The sequence below is a fragment of the Microcaecilia unicolor genome, chromosome 7, assembly GCF_901765095.1.
Source record: "Microcaecilia unicolor chromosome 7, aMicUni1.1, whole genome shotgun sequence".
Classification (NCBI taxonomy): domain Eukaryota; kingdom Metazoa; phylum Chordata; class Amphibia; order Gymnophiona; family Siphonopidae; genus Microcaecilia; species Microcaecilia unicolor.
Window position 1 is genome coordinate 125,074,544 of NC_044037.1, and position 17,322 is coordinate 125,091,865.

The 17,322-nt window shown below is 43.2% G+C and overlaps 1 protein-coding gene across 1 annotated transcript in view; it reads right to left on the minus strand.

The window, feature by feature from the left end:
* Window positions 1-17,322, minus strand: part of PELO (pelota mRNA surveillance and ribosome rescue factor) — a 368,678-nt gene that overhangs the window by 74,715 nt on the left and 276,641 nt on the right. Inside the window, 1 exon segment of the mRNA XM_030210814.1 lies at window positions 222-293. Within this exon segment, the coding sequence (XP_030066674.1) occupies window positions 222-293 (72 nt within the window).

Sequence of the window (17,322 nt, forward strand, 5' to 3'; positions counted from 1 at the left end):
TTTCACCTTGGAAAGATTCTCCATTCACTTTCACAAAGCTACCAAGGAAGGAGCATCTGCTGAAAGTAGGAACACAGATGAGTGAGGGTTGGGGCTGGCTGTGTAAATTAATATAAACAGAGCATCTTGAGTTCTGAGACTTATCGCTATCTTCTTCTGGGAAAAGGAAAGGAGAAGAGGAAACAGCACAGAAGCAAAGTGATGGGGCCCCTGCCAGTTACCTGAAGAGGTCATCACTGATCAGCAAAGTGTCGACTGCCAAAGCATCATTTGCTTTTTCCACATGTTTGATCCTGCAAAGAAAAGGAATAAGTTAGAATGGAGGAATGAAGCAGGATAGGCTTAAGAAAATAAGCAATGATTCTCCAATGCCATGACAACTACCATTGACCCTGTGAATCCTTGTATCAACTCAGTTTAAGGACGATACTCAAAAGTGCTCACATCAGTGAAAACTATGCATGTACGTTTACACATGGGGTTGTAGCAATGATCAAAAAACTATCTCCTGGAGTTTTGCTTCATTGTCTAAGTAACATTACCTACAGAGATTCACAATTGCTTTCTCTGTGGGTAGTTTTTCAGAATGAAAAAAAAAAATAAGTTTTCAGTAATCAAATCTATAAACACCTCCACAATATTGAGTTATTCTATCCAACCCAATGGATGTTGGAAAGAATTCATACATAAAGGAGTTCAGAATGTCTACCTGAGCGCAAACTCTGAAAATTCAACAGAATGGATACAAATATGGTATGGACATAAAACCAGAGAAAAGACCATCAAATTAAAAAATGGATCAGATCAGACAGGAGGTTCCAGAGAAATAAATTATACCCCAAATTGTCCCAAACTATTTCTATGCAGCACCTAAACTTTGATACACACTGAAACACAGCAGTCAAGGAATATTGCTCCTTTCAAACTCCTCTACTGTCCTGGACCACAGACACACACATACGCACACAGATGAACTAGAAATTATTCCATGAGGCATGATCCACGATCCACATTCTTTATCCACCAAGCATCCTTCTCACTGCTGCCACACCCCTATCCCTGGTGGGCTAGCTCTTAGTGAATCAGATGTCTATTTAATTTTCTCTGTTGTAAATTCTATGGCAAAATCTAATGACTGAATGGTATAGCTGGAGCCACACTCTGGTTGTTTCAAAGAACAGTTTGTTCATATGGAAAATAATTTTATGATGTGGGGTAGAAAGGATAAATAAGCAATGAGTGTCTTGTCCTTTCAAATAGCACTAAAGTTCTTTTTACTCAATGTACAATTAAGCTGCGGAATTTGTTACCAGATGATGTAGTGAAGCCAGTTACTATAGCTAGGTCCAAAAAGGGGTTGGGCAAGTTCCTAGAGGAAAGGTCCACAACCATATTAGCCAGAAAGACTTTAGAATGACATTACTTATCCCTGGGTGTAAACAAAAATGACTGAGATCTTCTTCTCATATGACTCAAGTGGCTTATGTTAGTAAAGTGGAGTTACCTGCTGTTTCAGAATTTAGACTGAAAACAATATGTAACAGATCCTTTAGGAAGAAGCAACAAGAATATTCAAATGCTTACTAGTGGCACTGCGCTCTGAGGGCAATTACTTAAAATTTTGCAAACTGTTATTTTGTCCATAGCTCAATTTAGCTTTAGGCCAAAATTCAACAGAGTCACTTTTAATGTCAATGTTTGACTTTGTAAGTGTGGTTTTGATAACAGTAAACAATTTTTTATGGACTTTCTGGATATCACTGCAGTGTTTGACATGATACATCACAATATTAGGAAAGGGATGCAAAATAAGACCAAGATTATTATAATGCCTCTGTATCGCTCCATGGTGCGACCCCACCTTCAGTATTGCGTTCAATTCAATCTCAAAAAAGATATAGCGGAATTAGAAAAGATTCAAAGAAGAGCGACCAGAATGATAAAGGGGATGTAACTCCTCCCATATAAGGAAAGGCTAAAGAGATTAGGGCTCTTCAGCTTGAAAAAGAGACGGCTGATCGAGGATACGATTGAGGTCTATAAAATCCTGAGTGGTGTAGAATGGGTAAAAGTGAATCAATTTTTCACTCTTTCAAAAAGTACAAAGACCAGGGTACACTCAAAGAAATTACATGGAAATAATTTTAAAAGAAATAGGAGGGAATATTTTTTCACTCAAAGAATAGTTAAGCTCTGGTACTCACTGCCGGAGGATGTGGTAACAGCGGTCAGCATATCTAGGTTTAAAAAAGGTTTGGCCAAGTTCCTGGAGGAAAAGTCCATAGTCTGTTATTGAGATGGAAAAGGGGGAATACCACTGCTTGCCCCGCGATTAGTAGCATGGAATGTTGCTATTAATTGGGTTTCTGCCAGGTACTTGTGACCTGGATTGCCCACTGTTGAAAGCAGGATACAGGGCTAGATAGACCATTGGTCTAACCCAGTAAGGCTATTCTTATGTTCTTATTCTGCTACATCAGTTGCAAACTATGAATTGAGGGTAAGGTCTTTTATTTTAGCTTATCTGCCATCAGATTTTTCTCTCTCTGCCATCAAACACTGCTATTTCCTCCCATCCCCCACAAACAGTTTCAAACTTCTGGGTGCGTGTGACTAGTGTCTCTGCTGGGGTGAAAGCTAACAGCATTAGAGCAAGCAGTTTTAGAGAGAATCTACCCTTTTGGAGATAGGCTGCAGACAGCACTGTCCTCCTGATTTAGGCTTAGTCCCTCCCACCCTTTCCCTCTACCCACCCAACCCTAAAGTGACATTTCTTAAAAAGCCTCCCTAATAGACCATGGCCCCTGTGCACACTCTCTTCTTAATGCTGTCCCTTCCCAACCTACTTCTTAGCCCCAAAACACTTTACACTGCTGCTACACTTTACCCTTCCCTTACCCTCATCACCTCACCTTCTCTCCTTTCCCCTTCCTTCTCCTTAGCCCTCAACCTTCAACATTTCCTTCCTGCTGTTGACCCATCTCCATTTCTCCTATGCACATCCAGTCTTCGTCGCCCTACCTCCTCTACCCTTCTTCGTATTCTCTTACTCCTTCTCCTGCTATCCGCAGGGGACATCAATCCCAATCCGGGTCCCCCACACCAATCCTCATCCTATCTATACAGACCACTCTGGAATGTCTCCAACCTCATTCCTATTCCCTTCCTCTCCCCCTCTTCCCTCCCCTTCTCGTGCGCCCTTTGGAATGCCCGATCTGTCTGCAACAAACTCTCCTTTACCCATGACCTCTTCATCTCCCATTCTCTCCAACTCCTCGCCCTAACTGAAACCTGGCTCCCAACTGACGACTCTGCCTCAGTCGCTGCACTATGCCATGGAGGCTACCTCTTTTCCCACACTCCTCGCCCTGTTGGTCGTGGAGGCGGTGTCAGGTTTCTACTTTCACTCTCTTGCAGATTTCAGCCCCTTCTCATACTTCAGTCTCACTCCTTCGCATCCTTTGAAGTCCATTCCATCCGCTTATTCAACCCGCTGCCACTCCGAGTTGCAGTCATTTACCGACCCCCCGATAAGTCCCTTTCTTCTTTCCTCACTGACTTTGATGCCTGGCTCTCCGTTTTTCTTGAACCTTCATCTCCGTCCCTCATTCTTGGTGACTTCAATATCCACGCTGATGATTCCTCTGATTCTTATGCTTCCCAATTCCTTGCCTTAACGTCCTCATTCAATCTTCAGTTGTGTTCCTCTGCACCCACTCACCAAAATGGTCACTGTCTCGACCTTATCCTCTCCTCTAACTGCTTTCCCTCCAGCTTCTGTTCCTCAGATCACCCCCTTTCTGACCATCACCTATTAACCTTCACACTTAAGCACCCTCCTCCCCGATCCCACCCAATCTCAATCCCCACATCTAGAAATCTTCAGGCTATTGACCCCCTTACTCTATCCTCTTATGTCTCTAACCTTTTCTCTACCACCACTCTATCTAACTTTGTCAATTAAGCTGTTTCCTCCTATGATGCTATTCTCTCCTCTGCACTGGACACTCTTGCCCCTTCCAAACCCCGTCCTACTAGGTGTACCAAATCCCAGCCTTGGCTGACCTCTAAAATCTGCTACTTTCGTTCCTGTGCCTGCTCTGCTGAACGTTCTTGGCTTAAATCCCGCACCCTTACCGACTTCATTCCTTTCAAATTCATGCTTAACTCCTTCCAGTCTGCCCTTTCACTTGCCAAACAGGATTACTTCACCCAATTGACAAATTCCCTTGGCTCCAACCCTCGACTCCTCTTCGCCACACTGAACTCTCTTCTCAAGGCACCTCCGTCCCCAATTCCCCCATCTCTTTCTCCTCAGACCCTAGCTGAGCACTTCCACGATAAAATCCGTAAGATTAACCTTGAATTTTCATCCAAACCCTCCCCACCTCTCTCACCCTTAGTCCTCACCCCCTACTCTCCCTTCCTTTTCCTCCTTCTCAGACGTTTCTACTGAAGAAACTGCCCTTCTTCTTTCCTCCTCTAAACGTACTACCTGTTCCTCTGATCCCATCCCCACTTATCTACTTAACACTATCTCTCCTACTATCATCCCAGTCATCTGTCACATCCTTAATCTTTCACTCTCCACTGCAACTGTCCCTATGATCTTCAAACATGCTGTTGTCACTCCACTCCTTAAAAAACCCTCACTTGACCCTACCTGTCCCTCCAACTATTGCCCCATCTCCCTTTCCTCTCCAAATTACTTGAACGTGTCGTTCACCGCCGTTGTCTTGACTTTCTGTCTACACAACCTATTCTTGACCCACTCCAATCTGGTTTTCGCCCTCTTCACTCTACTGAAACTGCACTTACCAAAGTCTCTAATGACCGGCTGCTGGCTAAATCCAGAGGTCTCTATTCTATCCTTCTTGACCTATCTACTGCTGTCGACACTGTTGACCACACTATATACTTCTGGATACGCTGTCCTCTTTGGATTCCAAGGCCCTGTTCTTTCCTGGTTCTCCTCTTACCTTTGTTCTTTCAGTGTTCACTCTAGTGGATCCTCTTCAACTTCCATCCCACTTTCTGTTGGTGTGCCTTAGGGTTCCGCCCTTGGACCCCTCCTTTTCTCCGTCTATACCTCTTCCCTTGGTACCCTGATTTCATCCCATGGCTTTTAATACCATCTTTACGCTGATGACTCTCAGATCTACATCTCCAACCCTGAAATCTCAACCTCGATCCAGGACAAAATCTCAGCCTGCTTGTCCGACATTTCTGCTTGGATGTCTCAACGCCATCTAAAGCTCAACATGTCCAAAACTGAACTTCTCGTTTTTTCCCCTAAACCCACCTCCCCTCTTCCCCCTTTCTCTATCTCTGTTAATGGCTCTCACATCCTCCCTGTCTCCTCAGCTCGTAACCTTGGAGTCATCTTTGATTCCTCTCTCTCCTTCTCTGCGCATATTCAACAGATCGCCAAAACCTGTCGCTTCTTTATCTACAGTATTAGCAAAATTTGCCCCTTCCTTTCTGAATACGCTGCCAGAACCCTTATCCACACCCTTGTCACCTCTCGCTTGGACTATTGCAATTTACTTCTCACTGGTCTTCCGCTCAGCCATTTCTCTCCTCTCCAATCTGTCCAATATTCTGCGGCACGACTTATTTTCCGTCAGAATCGTTATACCCACACTAGCTCACTCCTCAAGTCACTTCACTGGCTCCCTGTCCGCTTCCGCATTCAATTTAAACTTCTCGTACTGACCTTTAAATGCATCCACTCTGCAGCCCCCCATTACCTCTTCACTCTCATCTCTCCCTACATTCCTCCCCGTGAACTCCGCTCACTGGACAAATCTCTCGTCGTCCCCATTCTCCTCCACTGCTAACTCCAGGCTTTGCTCCTTTTCTCTCGCGGCACCTTATGCCTGGAATAGACTTCCTGGACCTATACGTCTAGCTCTATCTCTACCTGTTTTCAAATCTATGCTGAAAACCCACCTTTTCACTGCTGCTTTTTTTCACCTGTAACTGTCTTGTCTGTCTGTATTATTTAGATTGTAAGCTCTTTTGAGCAGGGACTGTCTCTTTGTACCAGGTGTTCAGCGCTGCGTGCGTCTGGTAGCGCTATACAAATGCTAATAATAATAATATTTGGCTTATCTCACTTGGATCATATCACTCCTGTGCTTAAATAATTATACTGGTTATCTCTTCAACAGCGTGTGAAATTTAAGGTGCTGACTTTGATCCATAAGGCCCTGAATAATGGTGTTTTTGTTACCATTAGCAAATCCTTAAGAATTTATCGACCAACACGGGAATGACCCACGTTGGGGTTACTGCAGACCATTTTTTAATAAAAGGACCCCTTTATGAGGAGAAGAAAAAGAGAAAAAAAAATTGGAAAAGCCATAAAAAAATTAATTAAATCTAGGAAATTCCTCAATCATATCCCAGTACCAAAAACTCTTAAAGACTCCTTACACACTACATTTGGTTAAAAAAAAAAAGAAGCCAGATATATAGTCTTATTGTGCCCAAATGTCTCCAGCTTGTACATGCTAGGAAAAAACACAATTTGAAGTGTCTATATAGGCTAGAAGCCTAAAAAATAAGATGGGAGAGTTGGAGTATATAGCACTAAATGAAGAGGTAGATATAACAGGCATCTCAGAGACCTGGTGGAAGGAGGATAATCAATGGGACACTGTGCTATCAGGGTACAAATTAGATCACAATGACAGAGTGGATCAAATTGGAGGCAGGACTGTGCTGTATGTTAAAGAGGGAACCGAGTCAAACAAAATAAATATTCTACATGAAACAGATAGAATATTTATTTTGAAACAAAATAAATATTCTACATGAAACAGATAGCAGCATTGAAACAGATAGCAGACCCAAAAAGGATGTCAGGAAGTATTTTTTCACGGAGAGGGTGGTGGATGCTTGGAATGCCCTCCCGCGGGAGGTGGTGGAGATGAAAACGGTAACGGAATTCAAACATGCATGGGATATGCATAAAGGAATCCTGTGCAGTAGGAATGGATCCTCAGAAGCTTAGCCAAAATTGGGTGGCGGAGCAGGTGGGGGAAGAGTGGTTGGGAGGCGAGGATAGTGGAGGGCAGACTTATACGGTCTGTGCCAGAGCCGGTGATGGGAGGTGGGACGGTGGTTGGGAGGCGGGAAATACTGATGGGCAGCCTTGTACGGTCTGTGCCCTGAAAAAGGCATGTACAAATCAAGGTAAGGTATACACATATGAGTTTATCTTGTTGGGCAGACTGGATGGACCATGCAGGTCTTTTTCTGCCGTCATCTACTATGTTACTATGAATCCTTGTGGATAGAAATTCCATGTGTGAAGGGAAACAGTATACTGGTAGGGCTGTACTACCATCTGCCAGGATAGAATGAACAAACAGATAAACAAATGTTTACTGAAATTAGGAAAGCTGGCAAATTGGGCAACATTATAATAATGGGTGATTTCAATTATTCCAATATTGATTGGATAAATGCTACATCAGGGAGTGCCAGAGAGGTTAAATTCTTAGATGTAATAAATGACTGCTTCTTGGAGCAACTGATCCAAGAATTAACATGAGGGGGACCTGTTTTAGATCTAGACCTTAGTGGAATGCAGGACATGGTAAGCGAGGTATGGGTGGTGGATCTGCTGGGAAACTGTGATCAAAACATGATCAAACTGGAGCTGATATCTGGAGTGAAGTCACTAAAGAAATCTACTGTAGCAGCATTTAATTTTCCAAAGGTCAACTATGACAAAATGAATAAATGGTTAAAAAGAAGCTGAAAGGGTCAGCCACAAAGGTTAGGACTGTAAATCAGGCATGGACGTTGTTTAAATATACCATTATGGAAGCCCAGACCAGATGTATTCCACATATTAACAAAGGTGGAAAGAAGAGAAAACGATAGCATGGTTAAAAGATGAAGTGAAAGAGGCTATCAGAGCCAAAAGAGCATCCTTCAAAGAATGGAAAAAGGATCCAAATGAAGAAAATAAGGAGCATGATAAGCAGTTTCAAGCTAGATACAAAGCACTGATAAAGAAGGCAAAAAGAGAATATGAAGAAAAACTTGCCAAGGAGACAAAAACTAATAGTAACAACTTTTTCAGGTACATCAGAAGAATAAAGCCTACGAGGGAATCTGTGGGACCATTAGATCATGAAGGAGCAAAAGGGCTACTCAGATCAGACAAGGCCATAGTGGGGAGACTGAATGAATGCTTTACTTCAGTCTTTATGGAAGAAAATGTAAGAGTAATGGTAATGGTTTTCAAGGGTGACGATGCGGAGGAACTGAAAGAAATCTCGGTGAACCTGGAACACATACTGAGCCAAACTGATAAGTTCAACAGAGTGATAAATCACCTGGACCAGATGGCACACACCCCAGGGCACTGAAAGAACTCAAACATGAAATTGCTGATCTGTTCCAGGGGTGATCCATGAAATCCGGTAAGCCTGACTTCAGTGCCAGGGAAAATAGTGGAAACTATTCTAAAGAATAAAATTATGGAATAAATAGCCAATCCTGGTTTAATGAGACAGAGTCAGCATGGGTTCAAACAAGAGAAGTGTTGCCTCACCAATCTGCTTAATTTCTTTGAACGATCTGTCCACTACTCCCAGTATCAATATCAATTTTACTAGAGGGGGTTCTTTATAGCACATCTTTTATACCCAGCTCCACATATTTTTTAACAACATTTTTATAAATTTCATGGGAATGTAAGCAATGGATCTGTCAGATACCCATGTCACCACCATTCAGGCTATATATATGAGCCAGGCATTTTTCTTATGGTGGGCATGTATTCTTCATTGATCCAACATTTTTTAATATTTAATACTTAAACTTTCACCCATTTCCTCTTAAATGTTCTATCTTGTAATAAAATTACACTTAGCTTTTTCCAAATCTTCTATTCTTTTTTCTTATTTATTTGTATAATTAAATACGGAGACGTTCATTCATCCGACATGAACTCATGTTTTGCACACTGCTGTGTCAAGGTACATCTCCTCTATATAAGCTAGAAAAGTATCCGTAGCTCTCTCTTAGTTGTATTCATCCTAGAAGAGATAAAGGAATCGAAGACCATACTAACAGCTGTTCTTTCGTGTCCCTGTGCAGCTTTGAGATGTTAAGATCATATAGTTGAGTCAGATTCATCGGTAATTGAATTCCCAAATATCTAAAGAATCCTTGAGCCCATCGCCGATGGGCCCATTCCGCAGCCCCTCAGTACTGGCTAGTGCCTCTGGTTTTGCAAGGTTCTGCTGGAATCCGGAAAAATCACCATACTCCGCTAGGCTTTCCATAAGATGTGGCAGAGACTGATGAGGATACGTTAGTAGTATCAACAAATCATCTGCAAAAGCAGCTGTCTTAAAAATGACGTCCCGAACTCTAGCCCCTCAGATATCCATGTTACCCTGAATTTCCCGTAATAGTGGGTCAAGTGTGAGAACAAAAAGAAGCGGCGATAGAGAACACTCCTGTCTAGTTCCCCTATTAATTGGGAACCAATTGGAGAGCAGACCATTAGCTAATTAAAAAGCTAATTAAAAGGGCTGGTGTCTGCTCTATGCAGACCATTTCCAGCACCGCCAGTATTTGTCTCATGTTCTTAGCAATCACTTTGCCACAAGTGAATCCCACCTGTGGTTCCACTACCAAGGAGGGGAGAAATCTCGACAATCTATTAGCCAATATCTTGGCCAAAAATTTGGCTTCCGTGTTTAACAAAGAGATTGGACGATACGAATCAGGGTGGTTCATGGGTTTACCCAGTTTCGGTAAAACACTAATTTGGGCCAAATTAAGATGAAAGGGCAAGCGCCCCTGTTGAATAGCTGCATTAAACACTTCTGTCAGCAAGGGACTTATCTCAGATTGCAAAAGCTTATAAAATTCATGCCGCATTCCATCCGATCCAGGGGCCTTGTCCAACCTGCTTTGCTTAAGCACCCATTCCACCTCCTCAACAACAATAGGCTCATTCAACACTCCCAACTCCAAGTCAGACACCTGAGGCAGATCAATACTAGAAAGATATGCTGCACTAGGCATTGTTGACTCAATCTGCAGCGTATACAGCTGCCTAAAATTTTTTCCAAAACTGTGTTGATCTCAGCATCGGTATATACCCGGTCTCCTCTATCATCTATCAGTGTGAGTATTTTACGAGTGCCCACCTTCTTATTTGCCAGTCTAGCCAAACGTCTCCCACTTTTATTGGCAAATCTATAAAGTTGATACTTATAATACGCAAAAGATTTCTTGGCTCTCTCATGTAAAAGCTCATTCAAGGCTTGTTGTGCCTCTAGCAATTGTGCCCTAACCCGCAGCGAGTGCCCCATCCCATATTGCCTCCGAAGAGTTGTTACCCGCTTCTCTAGCCGAAGCACCTCCCTATGCCTAACTTTCCTTTTAAAGGCAACATAAGAAATAATTTCTCCCCGAAGAATGGCCTTCACTGACTCCCAAAAAAGGATTGGGTCAGTCCTATGAACTTCATTGTTATCGCTATATTCATGCCACTTAGCTAGCAAGAATGGCAAGAATTGACTATCCCGATATAAGAAAGTAGGAAATCGCCATGCTCCAGTTGAAGGAGAAGACCCGCCCAAATACATTCTAATTTCTACCCAAGCATGATCTGAAATCATTAAAGGACCAATCCGAGCATCCTCCACCAAGGTCAAGAGTTCCCGCGAAATTAATACATAATCTATTCTCAACATCGTAGAGTGAGCTTGAGAGACATGCGTATAAACTTTCTCCAAAGGATATAATGTTCTCCACACATCAACCAACTCCTGAGCAGTGCACAACCTAGGAATACCCCTCTTAGTTCTGGTCAATTCTCTCCCCGTTGGCTGAGATCTATCCATAGTGGGATCTACCACGTCATTCAAATCCCCCCAACAATATTGGCACGTCCCCAAAGTCATGAATCCTGTGGGTAATCTGTGCAAAAAATGCTCTCTCACAATTATTTGGGGCATATATGTTGCATAATAACAGTGGCTGTTGCTCCAGTACCACTGAGGTTAGGACAAACCTCCCCTTCGGGTCCACTACTACCTGCTTTGTGTCTATATTTAGGCCTTTTTGGATTAACATCACCACTCCTCCTGTTCTACCCAACGCTGGGGAATCAAAAATCTCGCCCACCCACCAGCGCTTCAGCTTAGCATGCTCCACCTTCGAGAGCTGTGTCTCTTGTAAAAATGCTATGGAAGCGTTTCGGTCATTAAGGGCTTTCAATAACTTTTGCCGCTTAATCGGGGAGTGGATTCCCCCGACATTCCAGGTTACAACCTGAAGCGCAGTCATGTTACTCTAATCTAATCATAGAGGAAATTACTAATAGCAAACCCCTGCACCAAGAGAGTGTCCCAGCCTCCACTCCCTCGGTGAAAAACAGTGTGCAAAGTATCCCCCCTTGGCTAATATCCAAACAGTACCCAATACAGTGTTCATATGGTTTGCACACAGGAATCCCCTCAAACCCACCCTCCTCCCTCCTCTGTAAAGACCTCCCACCTATCCTCTTCCCTCTCTGTTTCCGCCCCAACCCTTCCGACCCCTTGCTTCCCCCTCCGCAATCCTTACCCCCCATCATGAATCTTTGCATAACTTCCCGTAACAGAGTTCAGAGCCCTCCCCCCCCCAATAATGCTGGCGAACACATTCCCCTCCCCCCCCCTCAGGTGCTACGTTTCACAGCCCTATCTTTCTATGTATATCACCCTCATGCAGGAATCTTTTCATTGCCCTCTTGCTGATGTATACAGTAGTCCGTTGAAAACAATAGCATCCTCGGGGTCACATCCGATGATCCATATGTCTCTTCTAAAAAGCAACCTGCAATCTCATCCGCAGACATAACAGTTCACAATCCATTGCATCCCAAAGGACTCTAGCTCTCTGCATTTATGCCCAGATTTTTATCCATTTTGTTGCGCTGCCGTCATCCTGTCTACATACAGCCTTGCCTCTTCCACCCAGTCAAAAAATAACACTTGTCCGTAATCAATCAGTTTGAGCTTCGCTGGATACAAAAGGCTAAATTTGTATTTCAATCCAAAAAGTTTGGTACATAAGGGAGCAAAATCCTTGCGTGCCGCTGAAACTTTAGTCGAATAGTCCTGGAAACATAGAACACGTGAATTCTGATATTCAAGAGATTGTCCTGCCCTCAAGGCTTGTAGAATTGCCATTTTGTGGACATAATTAAGGATCCGAAAGATTACCACTCTAGGCTGATCCATTCCTTCTCTATGCTGGCCCAATCTGTGCGCTCTCTCCACCTTCAGTGACCCCATAAGATCCACCTTTGACAATGTTGTGGGCAGCCATGTCTCTAAAAACTTACATAGGTCCCGTTCTGGTAATACCTCCGGGAGTCCCACCAGACAAAGATTATTCCGACGTGAGCAATTCTCTAAATCTTCCAATTTAGCTTCCACCTCGGCCAGACGGGCGCTCAGTCGTGGCTGCTCCTCGGAAACATTTTGTATGTCGTCTTCAGCTTGCCCCACTCTATGCTGCACTGCTTGCAGCTCTGTCACCAGCGTTGCATGCCGCTCCTCAAACCCCTCCAATTTATCCAGAATGAGTTGCAGTTTCTTCCCCATCTTGGCCTCATTATTCCGGGCTTTCTCCTTGGGGTCTCTCCGGACTGATTTTGAAGCCATCCGCTGCACTAATTGCAACCCCTGCTTTCCCGAGGGCTGTCTGCTTGCTCAGAATGAAATATCTCTCTCCACACCGGAGGGAAAGGCTTTTACAGCGTGCAGATGATTCGGGTGCTCCGGAGCAGCTCTCTCTTACGTCCTCGCTACTCCATAACCCAACCGAAAGTCTACTTCATTTATTTAAGGAACAAAGCTATCCATTGTCCATATTACTCATGTGAAAAAGTAACTGCTCCCTTAGTTAACCAACCAACTAACCAAATTTAATTGATAATTTGATTCAGCTGACTGGATACAACGAGGTTTGATGGTAGCCAGTCCTGTTGAATCTAAACCTCACTATCTATATTGAACATTACCATGAGGGTGAAGTAGTCACTACAAATTTTCTATAAGAACACTATGCCATAATTGAAGGAAATTCCAGAAGAGATGAGAAAAAAAAAAGTTGATGAAAAGTATCAGTCTGGAAAGGGTTACAAAGTCATTTCTAAAGCTCTGAGACTCCACTGAATCACTGTGAGAGCCATTATCTCCAAACAGAGATTTGGAACAGTGGTGAATCTCCCCAGCAGTGAATAGCCTGAAAGTTACTCCAAGGGCACAGCGACACAAAACATCCTAGAAGAGCATTCAAAGAACTGCAAGCCTCTTTAGCCTTAGCTAAGGTCAGTATTCATGACTCCATAATAAGAGAGAGAGAGAGAGAGAGAGAGAGAGTAAAAATGAGATTCACAGGATAGAAGCATGGCAGAAACCATCATTGCTTATCTCACATTTCCAAAAGCACACCTGGACAATCCCCAAGTTTTTTAGGATAATGTTCGATGGATTGACAAAGCCAAAGAAAGTAGAGGATAACACAATGACCAAATCCACCAAGGAGATGTAGTTCAAAGCGGATTTATTAAAGCACCAGAACAAGGGGTCCTCTTATTTTGGTGCTTTAATAAATTAACATTAATAAATTTATATATTCTGCCATATACCTTTCGGTTAAATGTGGATCGCACATTAAAGTAGATTGGACATTTCCAGGAATAACAAAACATAACCTAACAAAAACAGAACATCCCTGAGCTACATATTCTATTTAACATTATTTAGCACAAATTTTCTAAGTAGGTAAGTTTTAACCTGTGTGCAGAATTGGTTATAAGAGATTTCAGACATCAAGATATCCTTAATAGCCTTATCCAAACGAACTGCTTGATATGAAAAAGAAAAGAGTATCAATTAGTCTAGTTCTTCTCATATTTTTTAGAGAAGGAAAGGTGAAAAGTTCTGAAATTCTGGTGACTCTTGTTTTGTTAGCAAAAACAAGATGATTCAATAAGTAAAGTGGGGATATAATTTTATACACAAAACAAGAAAATGAAACAAAATCCTGGCTTGCACAGGGAGCCAATGGAGCTTCACATAATAATAAGATACACTGTCATACTTTTTTAGAGAAAAAATTAGACGTAATGCTACATCTCCCTGGTGGATTTGGTCATTATGTCATCCTCTACTCCTGCTTTGGCTTCTGTGTTTGGATTTCCGTAGAGGGTGTCTTCCTGCTTCTGCTTTGGACATTCTATGGATAGACAAGCCATAAGTGGAACTCTTTGGACAACACAGGTTCTATTATGTCTGGAGTAAAGCAAATACAGAATTCCACAGTAAACATATCATACCAACAGTTAAACATGGTAGTGTGATGGTAACATAGTAAATGACAGCAGATAAAGACCTATATGGTCCATCCAGTCTGCCCAACAAGATAAACTCATTTTACATGGTATGTGATACAATTGGCCTGATTTTCGAAAGAGATCGCCGGCCATCTTCCGACACAAATCAGGAGATGGTTGGTGATCTCCTGAAGTCGGCCAAATCAGTATAATCGAAAGCCGATTTTGGCCGGCTTCAACTGCGTTCCATCGCGGGGCCGGCAAAAGTTGAAGGGGGCGTGTCGGCATGGTAGCGAAGGCGGGAAGGGGGCGTGCGTTGAGATGGCCGGCTTCACCCGATAATGGAAAAAAAAAGCCGGCCTTCATGAGAATTTGGTCCCCTTTATTTGGACCCTTTTTTTTCAGGTCCAAGTCCCAAAAAAGTGCCCAAACTGACCAGATGACCACCGGAGGGAATCAGGGATCACCTCCCCTGACTCCCCCAGTGGTCACTAACCCACTCCCACCAAAAAAAAAAACAACATTCAAAACTTTTTTTGCCAGCCTCAAATGTTATACTCAGGTCCATCACAGCAGTATACAGATCCCTGGAGCAATTTTAGTGGGTGCAGTGGACTTCAGGCAGGCGGACCCAGACCCATCCCCCCTACCTTTTACACTTGTGGTGGTAAATGGGAGCCCTCCAACCCCCCCAAAACCCACTGTACCCACATGTAGGTGCCCCCCTTCACCCCTTAGGGCTATGGTAGTGGTGTATAGTTGTGGGGAGTGGGTTTTGGGGGGCTCAGCACCCAAGGTAAGGGAGCTATGCACCTGGGAGCTATTTTTATTTATTGTTTTACTTTTTAGAAGTACCCCCTAAGGTGCCCGGTTGGTGTCCTGGCATGTCAGGGGGACCAGTGCACTACGAATCGTGGTCCCTCCGATGACAAAATGCCTTGGATTTGGTCGGGTTTAAGATCGTCGGCTTCGGTTTCAATTATGGGCAAAAACCAAGGCTGACCATCTCAAACTCGGCCATCTCTGACATTTGGGCGGCCCCAACCATATTATCGAAAAAAAAGATGGCCGGCCATCTTTTTCGAAAATACGGTTGGCTCTGCCCCTTCGCGGCGCAGTACTCGGAGATGGCCGGCGCCTTTCGATTATCCCCCTCTTTATATGTATTCCCAAGTTTGATTTGTCCTTGCCTTTCTCAGGGAACAGACCATAAAAGTCTGCCCAGCACTGTTCTTGAACTTTCTATATCTATTCAGTTATGATCAGGGCGTAGATTGTAGACGTATGCCCAGCTCCGGTTTTGCTTCCCAATTACTGGCGTTGCCACCCAATCTCTGCTAAGCTTCCATAGATCCATTCCTTCCAAACAGGATTCCTTGGTGTTTATCCCATGCATGTTTGAATTCCATTAACGTTTTCATCTCCACCACCTCCTGCGGGAGGGCATTCAACGTATCTACTACCCTTTCTGTGAAAAAATACTTCCTGACATTACTCCTGAGTCTGCCCCCCTTCAACCTCAATTCATGTCCTCTAGTTCTACCACCTTCCCGTCTCCAGAAAAGGTTCGTTTGTGGATTAATACCGTTCAAATATTTGAATGTCTGTATCATGTCACCCCTGTTTCTCCTTTCCTCCAAGGTATACATGTTCAGGTCAGCAAGTCTCTCCTCGTATGGTTTGCAACGCAAGTCCCATACCATTTTTGTAGCTTTTCTTTGCAACACTTCCAGTCTTTTTACATCTTTAGCAAGATACGGCCTCCAAAACTGAACACAGTACTTCAAGTGGGGCCTCACCGACTTGCAGAGGGGCATCAACACCTCCTTTCTTCTGCTGGTTATACCCCTCTCTATGCAGCCTAGCATCCTTCTGGCCACGGCCGTTGACTTGTCACATTGTTTCTTCACCCTCTTGGAGTGTTGGTGTCGTAAATACTTTCTGGTGTGGGAATACTTTCTGTCTCAGAATCTGGTGTGGGAATACTTTCTCCGTCAGATCTGGAAAGGTTGCCATTATTGAAAGAATCATGAATTCTGCTCTGTACCAGAAAATTCTTAAGGAGAAGATCTTGTCTTCTGTCTGTTAGCTGAAGCAAAATTGGATTATGTAGGAAGACAATGATCCAAAACACAAAATAAGTCTACATCTGAAAGGCTGAGGAGAAACACAATGGAGATGCTGTGGCAGGATCTGAAATGAAGAAGACATGTAGTTCTTTCTCCTGAAGCAGCAACATGCGAAACAAGTGGCCAATGTCGAGGTTTTGAATGTTCCAAGTGCTAAGAATTGAGCATTGTTTATTAAGAAGTTTTATCTACCAGTTTGCAGGGAAGTCTTCGATGGAAAAGATTTTGATTCTTTCTTCTGCTGAGGCTTGGGGTCCATTGCCCTCTGAAGCTAAGTGGAATTTGTTTTTCAACGCTTCCTGCACTAGATGGGATTTGGAAGTTATATCTGGGAACTCCTATCATATATGTGTTAGAGTGTGTATTGCCGATGAATTGACCTAGTAATTTCTTGATAACCGAGGGGATTTTTTTGGAAACTGAGTTTTTCTCCTAATGATACATGACTGACCTCATAGATCTACCAACCAGAAACAGAACTGGATCATCACAAACATACCTAAACCTCCACTACCCAAACTGCAAAGGACTCAAATACAAAGCAACCTATGCATCCAGTTTCTCCTATATAAGCACAAAATTATGGAACGCACTGCCAAAAACTGTGAAAACAATCTATGACCATCTAAACTTCAGGAAATCTCTAAAAACCAACCTGTTCAAAAAGGTGTACCTTACCGACCCAACATAAATGCCTGAACTGTGCAACACAGCAAAACCAAAGATCGTATTGGACACTATATAACCTTCCCTATCTTCGACCCTAATGTGCCTGAAACATACCTACCTTATTTGACCACAACATAACCCTATATTTGTTCCTCT